This window comes from Egretta garzetta, unplaced genomic scaffold (assembly GCF_000687185.1).
Source record: "Egretta garzetta isolate BGI_Z169 unplaced genomic scaffold, ASM68718v1 scaffold650, whole genome shotgun sequence".
Taxonomy (NCBI): Eukaryota; Metazoa; Chordata; class Aves; order Pelecaniformes; family Ardeidae; genus Egretta; species Egretta garzetta.
In genome coordinates, this window is record NW_009258374.1 from 129437 (window position 1) to 149353 (window position 19917).

The following is a 19917-nucleotide window of genomic DNA, read 5'->3' on the forward strand; positions in this document are numbered from 1 at the left end:
CTTACTTTATTAACCCAAGCTGGCTGTTATCAACACTCAGTGATTTACCTTTTTTTTTTCCTTTTAAACAGAAGTTTCTTAATTGCTTTTGTATTGTATTACCCTGTAATGGAGTGTTTTTGCAGCCCACGCTGCTGGTGGCAAAGTTTAGTTGTTCTTTTTTGTTAATGGAAAATTGTTTCATAAAATGACTGATTTCCTTGACAAAAGATATTCTTGAATTGTTTATTATGTATGTATGAGATGAGAACTTTGCAATATTTCAGGTACAGCATATACACATACTATCAGTGCAAAGACAGAATTTGTAAAAGAGGTGAGTTGAATGCTGTGATAGCAAATGTCTATTTTAGATATGACTGGGACACTCGGGTGCTGAATACATTTTTATGATAATATATGTAATTTTGCCAGGTAGTACAGTAGGTTGTTTAACTGTTCTGTGATACTTCAGTGTGCTTATTTTAGAATTCATGTGAGTGCCCCCATTCTTGTGTCACTTAAAAATATTTAATGAAATGAACCATCTTGCACCAATTAGATACTATTGTATAGAAAATATGCTTGCATAGCAGTCTGCTAGATTATGAAAATGTAAGCCATTAGTTTGCAAATTTATTGAGGGAAGCATCTTCTAGACTTCAGTGTAACACATCAACCTTTTGATTTTAACAGTTCACAGTCTTGTTCTCCATGCAAGAGCCCAAAAATAAGGGGATGGGGCAGGAATAACTTAATTGCTTTTCTCCTTAGTTGCCATTGAAAAAGTCTGTATGAAGCTATGGGTAAAATACATTTTATTAATTATTTAGGATTAATTCAGTTTTCAGTTTAAAGATGTCTATTCTGAGCTGGTTTAATGAAACTGGTCAGGGTGGACCTTCATATACATTTGACTTCACATCTGGGAGTCTGTCTTACTGCTTTACATTAATTGGCTCATCCTTGTGTGCCAAAAATATCATATTCATAGGAAGAGGTATCCATTTCACTGGGAAAATGTGCACTGAGCTGGGACAGTCAACTGGCCTAGCGGAGCCAGTGCCATCCTTTACAGCTGTCACGGAACAGTAGAAAATTTTCCCTGAAGTGTGTATCCAGTGGGAGATTTTTCCTTATTTGTGTGCAAATGAATGGTCAAAAAAGGAAAGCTTGGCTGGCAAGTAAAATAATTCCAAGGTAGTAATGCTTTAAGTGACAAGGGGGAAAAGGATGTTTATTAAGAACTCGTGCACTGAGTTTGTCTGCTTTCTGGGATTTAGAAGATAAATCCTATGGAACAATGCATAAAGGGGTGAACTTGAGCACTTTAAGTGGAACAGGCAGCTATGTAGTATTGCTGAGTAGAAAATAAGATACTTACTCAACTTTTATAGATTTTGATGTCTGCTTTTTCAAAAAGCTTAAGGGGCTGCAGTACTGTCACATTGAGTGTGTGCACGTATTTATATGTATTCTATCAACATCATTTCTGTGCTTATATTAGAAATATATATTGCTTGCCCTTATTTTAAGGACTTTACTGATTAGCAGTTTAATGAATTCGGTGGGGAACTGGACTCTGCTCATGATTCTCTTTACTGACTTGTGTCGCCTTTGGCAAATTGCCTAATATTTGCATTTCCAGTATTTGAAAAATGTTGGTACTTATTCATGTATAATACTTCTGGGGGAAGCTAGCTTTAGAGTGAAAAACTGCTGGATAAATTCATGTTTATTTCTATATATTAAACCCATCAGTCTAGGTTTTCTTCCATATTTAGTTCCTCACACAGATGCTCAATTCAATAATAGCTTCTTTCTGGTACAGTCCCTGGGATTATTTTCAAGGGACTGATGGTGGTGTTGAAAGTAGAAAGGAGGTATAAGGCAGGGAATTGCATTTTTTTTTTTTTTTTTCCCACATACTCATACTTTGCCCCCCAGTAGCAGAAATTAGCTGCAAATACAGTGGTTAGTAGAATGTCCAGAGAGGCATGTGGCAATGGAAGGAAAAGGTGGTGTGTTATGACTCCAGAAACACACTTGGAAATGTATTGGCTTGAAAATGACTTAAATGGGTATACTTGGAATAATGTCCTACAACTTGGAATCTATAATAAAAAGTGTGGGATGACTGCTTTCCTACAAATTCCACATGTGTTAGCAGCAGCTGTCTGCAGGCTTGCCAGGTTCTGCATTCTTATGAATGGGGTCTGATATAATGAAGTATTTACAGTAATACAAACACACAAGGCATGGTGCAGTTCAGGATTCAGACTTATATGTTTGTGTGTGTATGTAAGTGCCTGCATGTGATCTCTCTGCCTAAAATACATTTTTCGTAAGTGAAGCCTAGAGGTATGCAGCCACTGGAGGACTCCTCCCCTGCAGGAGGGGACCCATCTTGGTTGAGATAACTGAGGATGGGGTCATGCTGACCACTCGGCATATAAAATTACTTTAACCTAGGTCTGGCAGCAAGGTTGAGACTTCAGTGCTGCTTCTCATGTGGTTTTGATGCTGTCTTCCTTAAGGTTGTTTCTCTGCACATAAATTCTATCTATTGGTGGCTGTTCCTCCAGGTTTTTTTTTTTTAAGGATATTGGCCAAAATAATTCAAAAAGTTTACCTCGATTAAGCAATTAATCTGTCTGTATTTCATTCAGATTTTTGTTACTGCACATTTTGATGCCTTTTGATAAGAGGGCATTTTTGATCTGTCTTTCTGCAAAAAATAAAACTGTACATGGCAGATACAGATAGCAGGGGTCACCTCAACTAGCAAAACAAATTGTCAAATTTCTCTTAGTCAACTGTTTCCATCAAAACCGGCAACTGTTTCAAAGAAAAGATTGCATTGTTGCATTCTCTCTGGGTTGTGGGGTTTTTTTTAGTATACAAATCTCATTGCATTCAGATAATTAAAATGCTGTAACCGTTTTTGCATTTCATTGCCTAATTAACAGCAATAAAGGCCACACTAAATCAGGATGAATCTGTAATTTCAGCACTAATCACACAAGTGTGAGTGTCAGCATCATAATGAGATGCACAAATCTGGAGGTAATGAGGCTGTGGCTGTCTGGAAAATTAGAGCAAGTGCTGGCACAAATTGTACAGCAAGGTTTATTCCCATTTTATTAATTATATGCTTGCACAGGGAATTGTAACCAACTCAAATTACTTTAATTTGTGAAATTCATGCTCCAGCTATGAACTTGACATCTGAGCATGAAGTTGGGTTCCCCATTCCTCCCTCAGTGCAAAACACAAACCCCCAATGCCCTGAAATGTTTGTTTAGATGTGAAGACTTTGACGTTCTAGCATGCAAGGATACTGCAAAGCTGCTGGCAGCACTGTTGCACAATGATCATTTAGTGGTGATGGTAGTGTCCTGCTGTGTAGGATGTCAAGGCTTTCTAAGGTGGAAAGAGGTTTCAGTAGTGCTGAAGTGGAGTATGATAAATAAAAACTTTTGGGGCACATATAATGATGGGCATAATGCAATTTCATTTCTTATCCAGTGTACTAAGCCTTTTTGATTGATGAACTGAAAAATACCAGCTTGACTGGTTTTGGTTAAGCAAAAGTATGGTTTTGCATTCAAACAAAAACTTTGTCCATGCTGCAGTCTAAAAAAAATACTGATTCAAAGTTGTTGATTAATATGAGGTTGGTTGGCTTTATGAACAGATCACGCAAGTTCATCTGTGGTTTAGATCAAGGTGATTAAATGATTTGTGCTGATTCTATCCCGAGGCTGTATAATAAACTTCTCAGTAATTTGGAGGTTTATATAGCGGCTGAATTAACATTTTGGAACATACATGCACTTTACATTGATAGCCAAGGATGAAAGTGATCTTTCTCACACTGTAATCTTTTATAATTAGTTAATATTCAGCACCCAAATACTATGCCTTAAACTTTCGTTCTAAATGCTACTTGACTGGTACATGGAGAATTTTCTGTACCATGCTCACAAAATCACTATTCATTGTATCTATAATCAGTTTTTATATTGCATTAATGTTTCTAACCAAATAGCTTATACCAAATCTACTATCATCCCCGAAAGGATTGTTCACAAGGGGTTGAATGAATTATATTTCCTGGGCTCTGTTTGTCATGATGTTGAGAAGTTGTAAAGGTGCCAGTGAAGTTAATGATTATCTTCAGTAGCATGATAAGCATTTTACGGGAAGAACGCTGACAGTCCCACAGCGGGTAACAATTTATTCTATTTCACTAGATAAACTTTGGTACAAGCAAGTAACTTCTTGAATCAGGAGTTAATAGATAAAAAAGTTACTCCAAACCCCATAGATTCTGCCTCTTTTCTAGCCATATTGAATGCCGTGTTACTTTTTGTACCAAGCAACAGTGCTATATTCATTAAATTTGAGAGAGCGCTACTACTTCCAGTTTCAGATAGTCACTAGGAAGAGCTGCTGCATGTTACCTTATAATGGGTCCAGTTCTGGTAAAAGACTGTATGAACAGCCATCTTGTGCATGAAACAGCTATATATTGGTTTAGATGGGAACTATCTTTTAGTCAATCACAAAAAAACCTTGATGTGTTTGATTGTATCTCTGCTTCATACTGCCTTGTGGTTTTGCTCATGTTTCCAATCTTCTTCGGTCTTTTAGTTCTTTGCATTGAAGGAAAACAGCAGCCTTTTGAAACCTACAAAAAGTTGCTTCTCCACCTTAATCTTCTTAATCAGCCCAGCTGGACTTACCCAGTACTCTGCAGATAGTCTCTGTCATTAACTAACATGTGGGGTTTATCAAGGTACAACTGAAAACATACTAATGATTGCCAGCATAGACCCAGTAGTCACATCTTCATCTGGTATTAACAGATGGTATTAGAAGAAGTTCAGTATGGTCTTTCTTAAGACTTGCTGACTGCTACTTTAGAAGAAAATTTTCTCTGCTTGGTTTCCTATTTGGCAAAACTTGCTTTTGTGAAATTTGACTTAAAAGTTGAAGTTTAACAAAACCATGATTCTGACACATGCCATAAGGCTGGCTGTTCTGTCTCAAGTTGCCATCTGTCAGGATCCTTGTTTTTAGGTTTCTGTTCTTCGGTAGAAGATTCTGGAAATCACAAAGCTCTGAGGGTTTTTGCCTCGGAGCAGGTGATAGACTGCAGCATAATGGCTGCGTGCTCTGCTCTGAGCTCATCTGAGCTGGCAGATCTTTAAGGAAGTGGTCCACAGAGCGCAGGAGCTATCGATCCCTAGGTGTAAGAAATCAAGCAAAGAAGGGAAGAGACCAGCGTGGTTGAGACAGGAGATGCTGGTCAAGCTAAGGAGGAAGAGGGAACTGCACAGGCAGTGGAAGCAGGGACAGGCATCCTGGGAAGAGTATAGGGAAGTGGTCCGGTTGTGTAGGAATGGGGTCAGGGAGGCGAAGGCGCAGCTGGAGCTTAACTTGGCCAGGGATGCAAAGAATAATAAAAAGGGATTCTACAGGTATATCAGCCGGAAAAGGAAGGTTAAAGAGAGTGTACCCCCGCTGATAAGCGAGACCGGCAGGCTGGTAACAGCAGATGAGGAGAAGGCTGAGGTACTCAACAACTTTTTTGCCTCAGTCTTCACTGAGGAATGTCCTCTTGCCTCTCTCTTAGAAGAATAGCTTTCAATGGAAGTTGTCTTCTCAATTTTTGTTCTCCTTCAGATTTCCCCACAAAGCAATTAGATATTTTTTTAAATTTAGCTTTGTCGTATAGCTGTACATCTTCTATGACCTTTTCTTTGGCTTTGAATGCTCTGTTGAGTATCATATTGCTTTGGAATCTATTATTTGCATCCCAGTACTGATGTGCTATAATCAGGAGCTGAGACTCATAGGTTTTTTTTAAAGCTTTGCATATCTGTGAATATCCAGGAGACTTATAAGGCTTGTAAACAAAGCACAAGGGGAAAGAAAACTTCAGGATCTGTTTTATCTTAATATTTATTTTGTATACTGATTTAAATTCTCCTATGCAACATTATTTTTTCAGTTATTTTGGTTGGATAGAACAGGGGATGCTGATTGGCTGGAATATCCCAAAAGCTGTCAAAAAGTGCCCCATGAGATGGGTACCATGCATGGAATGAATTACATCTAGCTGTTTATCTTAAACATTGAACTGAGATCCAGGAATGTGAATTCTCTGAAATCTCAGAGGGGCAAAACTGTAGACAATATTCCCTTCCTAGGTTCTGATACACTGTGCCTATGCAGAATTAGTATTGTAAGGATCTTCATAAATTTGTATGCTGCACTGATGGAATTCTAGGAAATTATTGGAAAACAAGTGAGAGTATAATAGGGCCTGGAGAAGAAGAAGCAGCTCAGCACTGACAAGTGAATCTGTGGGTGGGTTTTTTTTGTCTACAACTTACAGGTGGCAGTGCTAGTCATGTATCTAATTATTACATCTTTTCTTCCTCTTCCTGTGCCCTTCTATGTCAGTAGGCTTAAAAGATGCCTTTTTGAAGGATAAGAAATATTGGAACACTACTAAAAATTGAATACTTACATTTATTGGTAGAGATGATCTAAAGTAATATATGTAAGATTCTAAAGCAGTAATATGAATGGCAGTTTTCCTAGTTTTTTTATGACTTGATAAGATCATACTAGTTTTGAAAAACCTCAGGGTTTTGTACCATAAACTATTATTCTGAAATGTGATTATCCTGTTGAACTGTGGTTAAAATTCTTTGTTACTTCATTCATTATTCAGAAGACTGTAGCCTTAATAGTAGCTTAAGACACATGTCATGTATTTGTAATGGATTAATTCACTTTGAGCATTGATCAACACTTAATGTATGATTAGCAAGCAGATTTAGCAATCTGCTAGGACGATACTCTGTTGCATAACTATTATGCTCATATCTCTTGAAATCCAGGGCAGAGAGAGGCCACAAGAGAAAGATTGTCGTAACTGCACTTGTTCAACAAGCAAAGACAAAGTGTTGCTGGATTTCAGAGTTAAATATTTGTGTGTGTGTATTAATATCAAGTTGGTACTGGAAGGCAAAGTAAAATGGAATATGCTATGTATAACACTGGCTTTAGAATTTGAATGTCAGGAATGCATAGCTGTACTGCATAAGGGACATACAGTTCTAAAATGAACCTTAAGATGATCTATAAGAATAGCTGAAATTAGATCCCACTTTTGTGCGTGTGAGTGTATATTCTGCTGTCCTACAACACCCTCTGGCAGCAGGAAAATTGGAAGATCTAAAGGGACTTGTTGCTAGAAACACCCCCTTCCCTTCATTCAGCTTGCACACTTATAAATAAAGAAATCACAGGCATAACAAGCTGTTCACAGCTTTGTGCTACTGCTCTTCACTCAAAACCTTTCAGGAGTACTGTAGAAATATCTACCTTAGAGCAGTGCTTGAGGGCTTCATCTACTCAGGCATAAAGTGTTTGAATATCTAGAGAAGGAATAGATGAATGAATGAATAAACAAGCACTATATGCATTTGCTTCTTAGGAATTTCTGCAAGTATAACCCTCTTTCAGAAGAATACTTGGCCTGTGCTCTTCACTGGTGAAAGCCTGGGCACTGCTGCACAGAATGCATATTGATAAAATAGCTGTACTTTGTTAGTGTAGGTTTGAAACACTGAAGTATATTCAGTATTCAACAGATTCTAACAAGCAAAATCTTGATTATATTCCTTACATTATATTGACTTTCTGGGTTGCCCTGAGAACATCGGAAGATTAGTGAAACACTGGAACGAGTTGCCCAGAGAGGTAGTGGAGGCTCCATCCCTGGGAACATTCCAGGCCAGGTTGGACAGGGCTGTGAGCAACCTGATCTGGTTAGTGGTGTCCCTGCAGGGGCATTGGGCTGGGTGACCTCTAGGGGTCCCTTCCAACCCAAAACGTTCTATGATTCTATGATTCTATGATTCTATGATTCTATGATTCTATGATTCTATGATTCTATGATTCTATGATTCTATGATTCTATGATTCTATGATTCTATATTCTATGATTCTATGATTCTATGATCTCATACAGACCTCTGCAGTACAGCATGGCAGTCAGCTGTTCATATGCAACAGTTAAAAGCTGTTTTAGTGAGCAAAAACACACTCTTGATGTGTTTAAACACAATTTTCATATTACAAGCAATTAGAATAAGTTGTTTATGGAAAAAAATGAAAAGTTTCTGCACATTAAACATGGTAATTTTATCTCTTGAAACAGAATTCAAATAAAATGACATCGTATCTAATACTAATTTTGAAATATCATGGTTCTTAGCATTCTAACTGGCCAAATGTTTGGTTGCTACATGTTTTTCAGTGCAAATACTTGCTTAGCCATGTGAGATTGTGAAACAGCTGTAATAAAGGCTTGAACAAAGATGCTGTACTAATCACTAGTCAGCCCGTCAGAGCACTGACTTTCAGAGGCCACTACTTATCAAACCAAGACACTTGAAAGACTTATTTTATCATTTTCCACATTTAAAAAAGTTTCTTCTGACTGCAGCTGTAACCTAATCTAGTGTTTCTCATAGGAACTGTTAAGAGGTAAAAACTGCTGAATTATCAGAGTACAAAACTGCAATACGAGTCTCCTGTTAAAGGGATATCAGACAGGCAGTGTTCAGGAGTAGATGCTACTGTATACATGGGAAGAATCACAAGCATCACTGACAGCAGCAGCTGTAGCAATTAGCCAATTAAACAGTTTTTATTGATGATCTGTGATAGCTAATAAACTTTTAACAAGCTATAAAACACCCCGTGGATCAATCTTGCTATTAACAGTCTGGATCATAACCAATATTTACTAATTCTAAATAACATTATTGTTTGGAAATGGAAGGAGTAAGTGGACTGTATGCCAAATGTAAGAGTGGAGACATCATTCTAAATAAATTCTGGTAGTTTAGGGAATATTTATAATTTATTTCAGCAGGTAAAGTAATCTCATTGAAAAGCAGGGTTTGGGGGCATCTTTTTAGCTTTCCATGTCATTAAGCCAAAGACTTCCAGCCATGGAGTTACAGCACAATCACAGAAAAGCTGGTAAAGAAAACCAGGCAAGTTTCAAGAGATTTCTGTAGTTCCATATGATACAAAACCATCTTTAGGGGAAACATTGTTCAAAAACACAGGGCTTAAGAAACTTTTGTAACTACTTGCTGGTACTATATTTTTATGTGATTGGCTGAATGTTATTTTTCCCAACTAAAGTGGTTATTTAATGTTACACGCTAGCGTTTTAATTTTTTAAGCATAAATAAGTAGGAGGCCAATAGGGAGATATTTAAGGATTAAGAAATTGTAGAAAGTAAAATGTTGGCAGATAAGATATTGCTTAAAGCTGAAAAATACTGTACATTGTAAAAAAACTCAAGAAGTATTTAATCAGTCTTACAGGCTAAATTCACTGAGATTCCTAGGAGTTCAAGTGGGTGACTGATACAAGATGTAACTGAGAATTCTTGGGGGGTTCTTGCCAAATTTCAAAACAGTGTTAACATTAATAGTTTGCATTTTTTATTTTCTGATGTCACATTTACTTGTGGTTAGTCCAGCACTGTTATTTCAGTGATACAATTACTGAAATGTCAGTTCAGCTGAAAATTCAGATTGTTTTTCAGGGAAATTGCTGTGATCCATGTCTGTCCGTCCAATTATGCATTTAAAGACAGAAAATAATTTTGATTAATTTACATTCACTTTTGAGCTCTACACATGAAAAGCACTTACCTCAATGTAACGTAAACCCCATACGTTAAGAGTTAAATACATTAAATTCTGCACAAAAAATGTAGGCGTGATATGTAATGCATGATGCCTTTAATACAGAGTTGTTTCATGTCCTAGAGGGTTTTTCTTTATCTTCCTCATTGGTACAGTATTCTAGTGGAAATTTTCTGCACCTAAAGTAACTGATGATCTCAGAGTATTTTTGTAAATATTTGCTTGAACAATTTGTAATAGTTTGCAAATGTTTGGAGTTGGCACCAAAGCTATTTGTAGGTATAGCTACCAGAGAAAACACTCCCAGTGTAAAGGGAAAAAAAACACTTACACTCCCAGTGTAAAGGGAAAACACCACTTACAAGATGAGAAATACTGTAACAAGAAAAGAATCACCCTTGAAACCATCACAACTGCCCCAGCAAAAACTTCACTTAGGCTACAATTGTTGCTAGAAAACTACATCTGGCTTCTTGGCAGTGAGTTAATTGAAGGTATAAATAAATAAGAAATAAAAGCCACTCTACTGAGTTTGGAGTGAAATCTGTTACTAAAATTACTTAAGGTGTATCTGTGGGATGAACAGAACCAATACAGAGACTGTAGGTAAACCAATAAAGTATTCACTTCAGTAGACTTCAGCAGATCTTTTTTGGTTTTCCTGAAGTCACTTGTTCCTTTCCTGAAGTCACAGTCTAAATTCAAAACGGTGAAGTGTGTAAAATTACACTTGGTGGTAATTACAGTTCCATCTGTTGTGCAGTCAAATACTTAAACTTTTTCATGTGAGCCATAACCAAATCTTTCATCTGGTGTGTGTGTGTTCCAAGAAATCCTGGAATGAGTGGCTAGGTGGAGTAAAAGAAAAATACATCTGTAATAGCCCGAGTACACAGATAAGTTTGTCAGAACAGCTCACCCAACTCTTTAAGTAGAGATGTTTATTTTCCCCTTGCAGAGTTCTAAGTAATGTAATTAATGCGGTGAGTTTTCCTCAGGGATTTCACAGAAAAATTATGTTTCTGTGGTTGGGACTTACCTAGGAAACTCTTTGCAGGAGCTGGAAACAAAAACCCTGGGCAAGCAATGGAAGTGAAGGCACAAGCACCACTTGGTTCCATTGCTGCATGAGCAGATTGCTGGGTTTGAAGTTCACCATCATCTTTGTGCTCATACCTTTGCTGGGTCTTGGTTGGTTACAGTGCTGTCATTCTCCTTGCCTCCCTGGTAGTTTTCTTGGCGGCAGATCCTTGTTTGTTCCCCAGTAATGGGCTGTACCTTGCAACTGGCTTCTTTAAGTTCCCAGATGAACATGGATCCTGCAAATTCATTGTTAGCATACATGCTCCCTGAGCTCCAGTTTCATTTTGCAGCTTGTCTTATCAGATATTTGATATTTACAGGAAAAACAAACAAGTAAATGCCCACTGGGACTTGCTAATGGGTCCAAGAAAGCATGTGCTCTTTGCTTTCCCTTTAGCTAGAAAAAGAAATGTACAGACAGCAAAATAATAAATGTCTGTGTATTTCTTATGGTTTTACTTTCCTCAATAGGTAGTATTTGAAGTTAACATCAGAGCCTCCAAAAGTTCATTATTCCCCTCCTGCACATAGTTTTTACTCTTCTGCTTAGAAAACAAAAATTGTCCCTTTTCATTTTCTCCCCAGAGAGCCATTATGTAACCCCTCCTTTTATAATCCTGTGTCTCTTTTTGTGTCTCTTTCCCAGGCAGCCTTGTCTGAGGATCAAAGTTCATTCATCTATTTAGAGCCTGTTAGAATTTAAATATAAAGTGTGTTTTGTCTCGTGTAGCAAGCCCTCCTCCAGGGTTGCTCCCTCTGAATAGCCAGTCATCAATTGATTCTTTATAGCGTCTGACCTGGGGGACCAGATGCCACTCTGATAGAGAATGGCAGAGTGTGTGCACCCTGAGGCCCTAAGCAGTGTGACATTTTCATAACCTTAAGCAAAATTCATAACTTAGTGACATACTCTGAATTGTCAGAGGTAGTTGATGGAAATGCATCTTGAAGAAATAAAATTTAGAAGATTTATTGGGGGGTGCGTTCTATGACCTGTACTGCAGAAGTAATGAGAAAATGTTTTGAAAAGCTTATTGTGATGTTGCTTTTGGATAGAACGTGGATGGAATGGCAATGCAAAGGCTTGTTAACGCAAGTGAAAGCACTATGGTATGTACAAAGGCATGGATGTGAAAGAAGCAAATGAAGACATGTGTCGCTGTTACTTTCACAAAATGAAGTTTGTCAATGCAAGGATTCTGGAATCCATTTCTGTTTAAGTTTATAAATATTGCATTATGAGGAGACAGACTGCATGCATCGTAAGTTTTCAAATTGCTATTAAACAGTAAAAATGTGCTTACAAAAGCAGAAAGGAAACATGAGGGGCACTGGGTTGTCCAACTTCTGGTTTTCATTTGGATTAAATTTGTAAATCCTGTTTCTTTACTTTAAAAATCTTTTTTTTTTTTTTTTTAATGTTTACGTAGTTAACTATTTTGTTATTCTGTTCCCTCGGACAAAATGTCAACTGGCTTCAAAACACTGGGATTTTTTTTACACCCCTGTAGTGAAAGGGAAAAAAATTAATTGCATTGAAATATTTCAGTTTTACAGATAAGACCTAGTTTGACATTGTTCTTTCTCTAGCTACATTGCGCAATCTGCACAAGTTAGATAGGACTGATGCAAAAATTGTTACTCCAGGTGACATTTAAGATGTAGAATGTTTACTGGTATTTGCCTAAAATATTAGGAAGAGTGATGAAAATTATACTCTTAACTAGCAAAGCTTTATGGTGACAATCCTCTAGTGCAGATTCCTCTACCTTTTTGCCCATTTTACTTATTCTAATTGAGTATCTGATTTAGGCACCGCCAATAAAAACTGTCAGTCCTATAGGTGTGTTTTCATTTTGGAGGGATGACAAAGCTGGGGTTAAGTCGTGACATGCTGATTACTTTGAGTATTTAAATATGTACCATTTGATGGATTAGCCTGGTCTTCTTCACAGGGAGAACACTTTTAATATTTTATGGGTTTATGTCTCATCCAGAAATGTTGCTTGCATTAACAATTACAGTAGCCTGGAACTTCATGGAACTGTATGTTTACAGGAACACCAGGATTATCCTATGCTATATCCCAAAACTGCAAAGTGGCAAGAAATAGATGTGCTTTGTGATCTCGGAAGTGTTTGGTACTTATGGAGTTTTTATTATTTTCATCTCAAAAATAAAGAATTCCCATATTTCAGCCTCTCTTGCAAGTTTCCACAATTTTGATCAGTCTGGACATCTTTGATGAATCCTCAGATTTCACAGCATCATCTTAAATATTATCACTCACACTCCTGATCTTGCAGTTGTGAAATCTCAAAGCATATTGCAGTGAAGTTACAACCATAATGTTCAGCCATCATACCATCGCAGTAGTGTGTCTGTTTGTGATAGTGGGTTGCTTAAATGAAGTTTTATTATGCAACAATTACATTCTTCAAATTATTTTTGCATTTTGCAAATAATTTGTTTGCTGCTTCTTTATCACACCAATTGGAAAATAATTTTGATGTTACTGTTTGTTTTTAATAGAGAAGTTAAAATCTTTGTAACAAACCTATTTATATATTAACTGACATTATTGGCACGGACGTTTTTAGAGTAATTTTGCAGTGGTAACCACTCTGTTCTGAAACTTTGTAACACATCAATGGGAGAAGTAGAAAAAATAGCAAATGATTAGAAACTGTAGCGCATCTCTTACCTGCTGTTGACTTGCTGAAATACTGTAACAGTGATTAAAAATAACAGCCATTTTATCAGTGATATTAAATTCTGAGAATTAACAGGCTTTAATTAGGAAAAAAATATGATCATGTTTAATAACTACTGTTACAGAACCCATATATAAATGATAAATCAGGGCTTACTCTATTTTTAAGGTGTTTCTCAGCATATTTGCATGGTGTATATTTCTGAAAAGCAAATGTTCTACCAAATTTCAAAACCCTTGATCCTTTCAGTATATTATACAATCAGGTTGGCAAATTATGTCATTATGATGCCAGATCTGCTGCAATAAAAATTAAGAACCTGGTTCTACTTCTAATGCTTTTCTAAATACCATAAAATTAACATGTTCACTTAGACTTACTTTGGAGTTTGTCTCCTGACAAGGTTTATCCATCACATCAGCACTTGTTGCAATATGACAAATTTCCAAATTCCTCCCTAGCCCACAAACTTTTCTGGTGATTGACAGGTTCTATTAGTGCTTGTGCCCTATATGGAGATTAAACCATGACTAATGGAACTGTCCCCCAGATTTTTTAATTTCCTAGATGTCTCCCTCATCTACTACAATGGCACCTATTTGCCCCGTGGGAAAACAAAATTGAAATAGGTGCTCAAACCAAGATAAGTTTTACATTCACCTAAGTGACTGCAGTATTTATGGGCAAAGTACCACATACGATTTCTGGTTTGTTACTTATTTCTTGTTTCAAGGGGATATGTAGCAAACAATAGCATTGGCTGGAGATTGGTCAGAATCAGGTTAAATGTGATGCTTAGCTGAATGTTGCTGCATGATTTGTTAAAATGTACTTGACACATATCGTAGGCTTTCAAGCACCAGAACTGGGAACTGCATTCAGTATACTTTATAAAGTGAGTGAAATAGTTTATCGCTTGTAGTTCATGTTTCTGCAGTCCTTTCTTACTAATTTCTAATATTCTGTTTGACTTGTTGACAACTTCTGTGCAAGACTGATGCTAACAGAGAACCACCTATAGAAACACCAAGGTCATTATTCAGAACTAATACTGTACTTTTCTCATAGTTATTATTTTGTGTTTATTGGCATCAGATTTTTGGTTGCCATTTTACTGCAACATAATTTATTGCTGTGAACTTCTGCAACTTTTTTCAGTCAAGTTTGGTTTTAATTGGCTCTGAATATTTTCATATCAGCAGATTTTGCACCCTTGCTAATTGCTCCTTTTTCAGATTTTTATGTACATAGATTGAACAGCAAAGGTCACAACACAGATATTTGTGAAATGCTGTAGTTTACTTCTTTCTGTTGTAAAAACAACCACTTGCTATTGCCAGATAGAAAGTCCATATTTCTACTAATTTGATGAAAACCTTATTCAGTGCTAAAGCAGTTGTTGCCTTTCAATTCTGTAATTTCACTTGCTCACAATTAAATCTACACACCATGCTCTGGTCCCATTTATCTGCTGACAGAAAACAAGCAGCAGAAAATTGTAGGCTGATGGGTCCACGCATTAGAGTCCTTTGTAAGTGACTGTAGCGTACCCACTTGGGTGCTGAACCTGGGAATGCTCAGATCTCATACAGTGCTCACGTTGCCTGTGTATGGGCTGGGCTGAGAACCTTGGAGAAACACTGCCCACCTGTCGTAGCTTTGCCATATTCTTTCTGTTGATTCCTCTGTAGAGTGCAGATCAACGTAACTGGAAGTGACTGGACGGCATGCAGGTATTACCCAGCGTTCCACTGCCAGCAAAAGCAAGTGACACACAAGTTTTGAGTTTGAAACACCTTCACTCCTCCTCAGGCTTAGTGTTGCAGAAAGGGCATGAACACCATCAGGCAATCTTTGAATTAATGAATTTTTTTTGTGAGTGAATAATGCATAAAGCCAGCTCTTACGGCCATCAACAATCCATGTTGTTTTGTAATGAAATATGCATTTCTTTTATATTTGAAAAATGTAAAGTACATTCATTTTGTGGGTAGTGCAAAATTTATGATCTTCTTAATTATTCATTTCAATGCTTTTTTAAGTTTGTAGGTATATTTAAATGACATGATAGATGACCAACCTGTCACTTGCCAACCCTTGAAATAAAATACGATAGATTTGGAACTCTTAAGGCCTGAGCTGTTCTGTTCCCAGTCACTTTAGATACGAGCTCTAAAGTCTGCAAGCCAGGTTGCCCAAAGCATTTGGGCACTTAGTTCTTACTGAAGTCTTCTGTAATGAAGGATCTTAATAGAAGTGAAACCTGTGAAAACGTTTGAGGAACTATGCTTCACCACCTGCAAGGCAGTGCTCAGTGAGGATCAGACCAAGCATGCAAGTTTTGTGTTACTGTGCCATGTGCAATCTGATAGAAGCATTCAATTTGTGTTTCTCAGCCTTGTATGTATATCTTTATAGTCAGGATTTTATTTATGTATTTTGCCGATGAGGATTTTTAAAAAAGAACATTTATCTTGGTAATTGGCATGGAGGAATAGAAAATTAGATTTAAGAAAAACCAGTAACAAATCACGATTTATCAGATCTGGATTGTTACATTCAAATGAGAAGCAGTACAGGGCTGTTCTTGTTTATGACTTTCTTTCAGGTCTCCTGTATGAATGCAGCTTTAGGTCCTATAACTTTGTTTTGTGCAATTTATATGATTTACAAGTTATATTTGTTGATTACATTCTAATCAGGACAGTTGGAGAAAATTTGTACTGACTACCATTTGGAGTAATCAAAAAGCGAGATGAGGAGATGTATGTTTAGTTTTAATAGGGCTTCAGGTTTTCTCTGAAAGAAACCCTCAAGTATGTCTTTCGGACACTGTTTTCTAAATGTTTCAATTTAAAAGACTTGATATTTTTGACAGTCAGTTCTCTGGAGGCTGTGCACACTGTTTTTGAAACAGTCAAGTGCAAACCACAGGATACAGTTCTTTCAGCTTGCTGAGCTGTCATTGCAGCAGCCTGCTGCTGCTCTCCTTTTCCTAAAATGAACCAGCTTGACCATGCGTACACTTCAACAACTACTCATTTGAGACTTATCCATGATGATTACAGTTGATTTGCCTGAAATGACTTAGCAAGACATTTTGCTGGATTTAGGGAGGTAAGACTGTACTTTAACTTTGTTACTTACTGGTTTTAACAAGGTTATATTGGGTTTTGATTCTAAGTTATGAACTGCGGCTGCTTCAGCTAGTGAGATTCTTCCAGCGTGCTTGTGTTCCTTTCTCTCCTGCATTGGACTGTTCTCTGGGCCTTGAGAACCTATACAGTTGTAGATTTCTTTGTTTACTTATTCCTGTACATCTGATTTCATGACACACAGAAATATTAACGAAAAAAATATTTTTTTGTTTTTTGTTAAAAATGTTAGTAAAGTTCCTTTCACTCAATGTACTGTCACTATAGGAAGGAAGCTGCTTAGTATTTTGATGTACAGATAGTTCAGGTGCAGCAACTAATGCTGTCACAGAATGACTGTTTAACCCAGTGTAACCACTGGACTACAGGGTGCCCTCCCAAGTAGTTTCTTATTTCCCCTGAAATTATATTTGACTTCAACCATTGTTCTGTCTGACACATCAGTCTTAACAGACCACGTATTTACTTTTACAAGGTCCTCTTCTGCATTTGACCTGGTTCAGCTAGGGAGCATTCCACAAATTACTTAATTCTCTTTATTCACATGGCTCACCGGGACAGCCAATGCCAGCATGCCACTCATCAGCATTTTCTTTGATGTATTTCATGTTCTGTTAGCGAATTAAAGCTGAGTTTGACATTCAGTGCATAATGAATGTCTCAGGGGCCACTTTGAGGTTCTGTAACAAGGCTCTTACTGTCCAATTCTATTTTGTGTCATCTGGGAGGCTTGCTGAGGATCAGACTTCCTTCCCTCTGGTGTGAAAGTGCGCTAAACCAGACCCCTGTACTGTTTGACTCCAGCTGTGAAAGGCTTGATCAACAACTGGTAGCTTTTCTTTGAATGTTAATTTTAGAGATTCTCTAGTTGGCTATTTGTGGCCAAAGAAAAACCGAAAAGATTTACAACCATCAAGTACCTTACAGTTAAGCGTTACCTTAGGTGCCTCACAATTTTTACCTTTTTTGGGGAGTATTTAACCTATTCCTAATGCCTTTGAAAAGAAGATAGAAGGTAGCATGGTCCTAGCAGATAAATTGTTAGATTTAATTTTTATTTTCTGTTAAACCTTCTGTACTGGGATTCTGTTGCAGAATTTTAACCAAAAATAATTTCCATGTCTCAGTTACTGGCTCAGCTGGACTTCAGACTTATAACGTGCTCATAACTGGGAAGACTGATCTTAGTACCGCTGTGTTCAGTGTTGTTCTTGTTCCTTGTCTTCCAAATGCTTCTTTGCTCAGTTCTTTCTAATGGGAGATGATAGTGCTGGTGTTCATTACACAGCATGACTTTCCTGACTGTTGATTTTTTTTAAATGTCTTATTTACTTTTGGAATTTTTCCCAAGTTTCAGGGAGGTAGCTGTTATTTCACGATTCTAAGTCATGGATTCATTGAAGTGTAAACATTGGTGAATGCTTGCAACAAGGTAACTAAAAAAACCACCTTTGTATAAAGACCAGTGTCAGTCACACACTGCTTTAATAGAATAGTATCATAGAATCATTTAGCTTGGGAAAGACCTTTAGGATCATTGAGTCCAACTGTAAACCTAACACTCCCAAGTCTACCACTAAACCGTGTCTCTGAGCACCACATCTACACGTCTTTTAAATACCCCCAGGGTGGTGACTCAACCACTCCCCTGGGCAGCCTGTTCCAATGTTTGACAACCCTTTCAGTGAAGAAATTTTTCCTCGTGTCCAATCTAAACCTCCCCTGATGCAACTGGAGGCCATTTCCTCTTGTTCTATCACTTATTACTTGGGACAAGAGACTGACACCCACCTCACAACAAACCTCCTTTCAGGTAGGGAGCAGTAAGGTCTCCCCTCAGCCTTCTGTTCTCCAGACTAAACAACTCGAGTTCCCTCAGGTGCTCTTCATAAGGCTTGTTCTCTAGACACTTCACCAGCTTCATTGTTTTGTTGAGAGTATTTTCTAATGGTTGCTATCTTGCCATGTACATACTGCAAGGAGTTTTAAATTATATGGCTTATACACATACAGGAACAGGGTGAAATCAGACTTCCACCTATCAAGGATTGCAGCTGAATCCTTTGTGGTCCTTTCCTATGTTTAAAAAAAAAATCCAGAATTTCTTTTTGAACTGTACATACAAGTCAGACCTCAGTCTTTATGTAAGCCTTTAAAAGAACTGTGGAAGTGCTTCATGTGGGTGTGATATTCAGTTTGAAGTTTCAATGTGTCTCGTAAAAGCAGGTGTAACCTTGTTTTATGCTGGAGATATTCCATGTTCATAAATGACTTGCCTGTAACCATGAAAGAGAGGTAGGAGTAGCAACCCGGCAAGAGTATTTAACTCTGATAGCTGTCCTGGGTGCTAAATCCTAGGTCCTGCTCCTCAAGATTTATTAAACTGATCTGAGCAAAATTTGCTCTCAACATCTAGTTCAGCCTTGTTAAATCATCATGAATTTCAGCAAGTTTCAGCGTGCAAACTAGGTATTAATGTTTCTTATGAGTAGTATCATGAAAAAGTTCTTTTATTCTGCCTCTACAAATATAATTCATGATGTAAATTGAGTCATTTTTGTTCACATCTGGTATGAAACAGAATTTGAAGACTGATGATTGATGTATATTGCCTTTTTAGTAGTGATATTTCAAGAACGAAGCTTACTGGTATTTTAATTATTTTTCAGTCCTGATGTTTCTATGTTGGTTCTTGAGTCTTGCATACAGTTCATCGTTTATTAATCTATTCTGAGTTCCGAAGATTCTTACAATTTTCAGTCTCCCAGCTCTATCTTCTTCCAATCTGTTTTTCCTCCGTCTCCTGCTGTACATAATCTCCCTCCATGAGTTTCTTTCTCCTTGATTACAGGCTAGTAATCCCTCCTAGATTACGACAATGTCATGACCTTGGGTTTGAACTGTGCTTTTCTCTGTTTTTTCTTTTTAAGAGTATACATTTTTTTCAAAATTAAATAGGTGCAAAATTTAACTCAAAACAATTCAGTCACACTAACTGTTTTCTAATATATGCTTGGTTTAGAATCATAGAATCACTTTGTTTGGAAAAGACCTTTAAGATCATCAAGTCCAACCTTTAACCTTACCCTGCCATCCCACCATTAAACCATGTCCCTAAACACCTCATCTGCCCTTCTTTTAAATACCTCCAGGGAAGGGGACTTGACCACCTCCCTGGGCAGCCCATTCCAGAGCCTGACAACCCTTTCTGTGAAGAAGCTTTTCCTGATGTC

The 19917-nt window shown here is 37.4% G+C and overlaps 1 protein-coding gene across 10 annotated transcripts in view; it reads left to right on the forward strand.

The window, feature by feature from the left end:
* Window positions 1-19917, forward strand: part of CHID1 (chitinase domain containing 1) — a 119221-nt gene that overhangs the window by 62186 nt on the left and 37118 nt on the right. Inside the window, exon 10 of one of the 10 annotated variants that reach the window (XM_035895170.1) lies at window positions 10790-12233. The exons of the other annotated variants lie outside the window; for them this stretch is intronic. Coding sequence (XP_035751063.1) covers window positions 10790-11000 — 211 coding nt within the window. The 3' untranslated portion in view covers window positions 11001-12233. Of the gene's footprint in view, window positions 1-10789; window positions 12234-19917 lie in introns of those variants that run through there. 10 annotated transcript variants of the gene reach the window in all.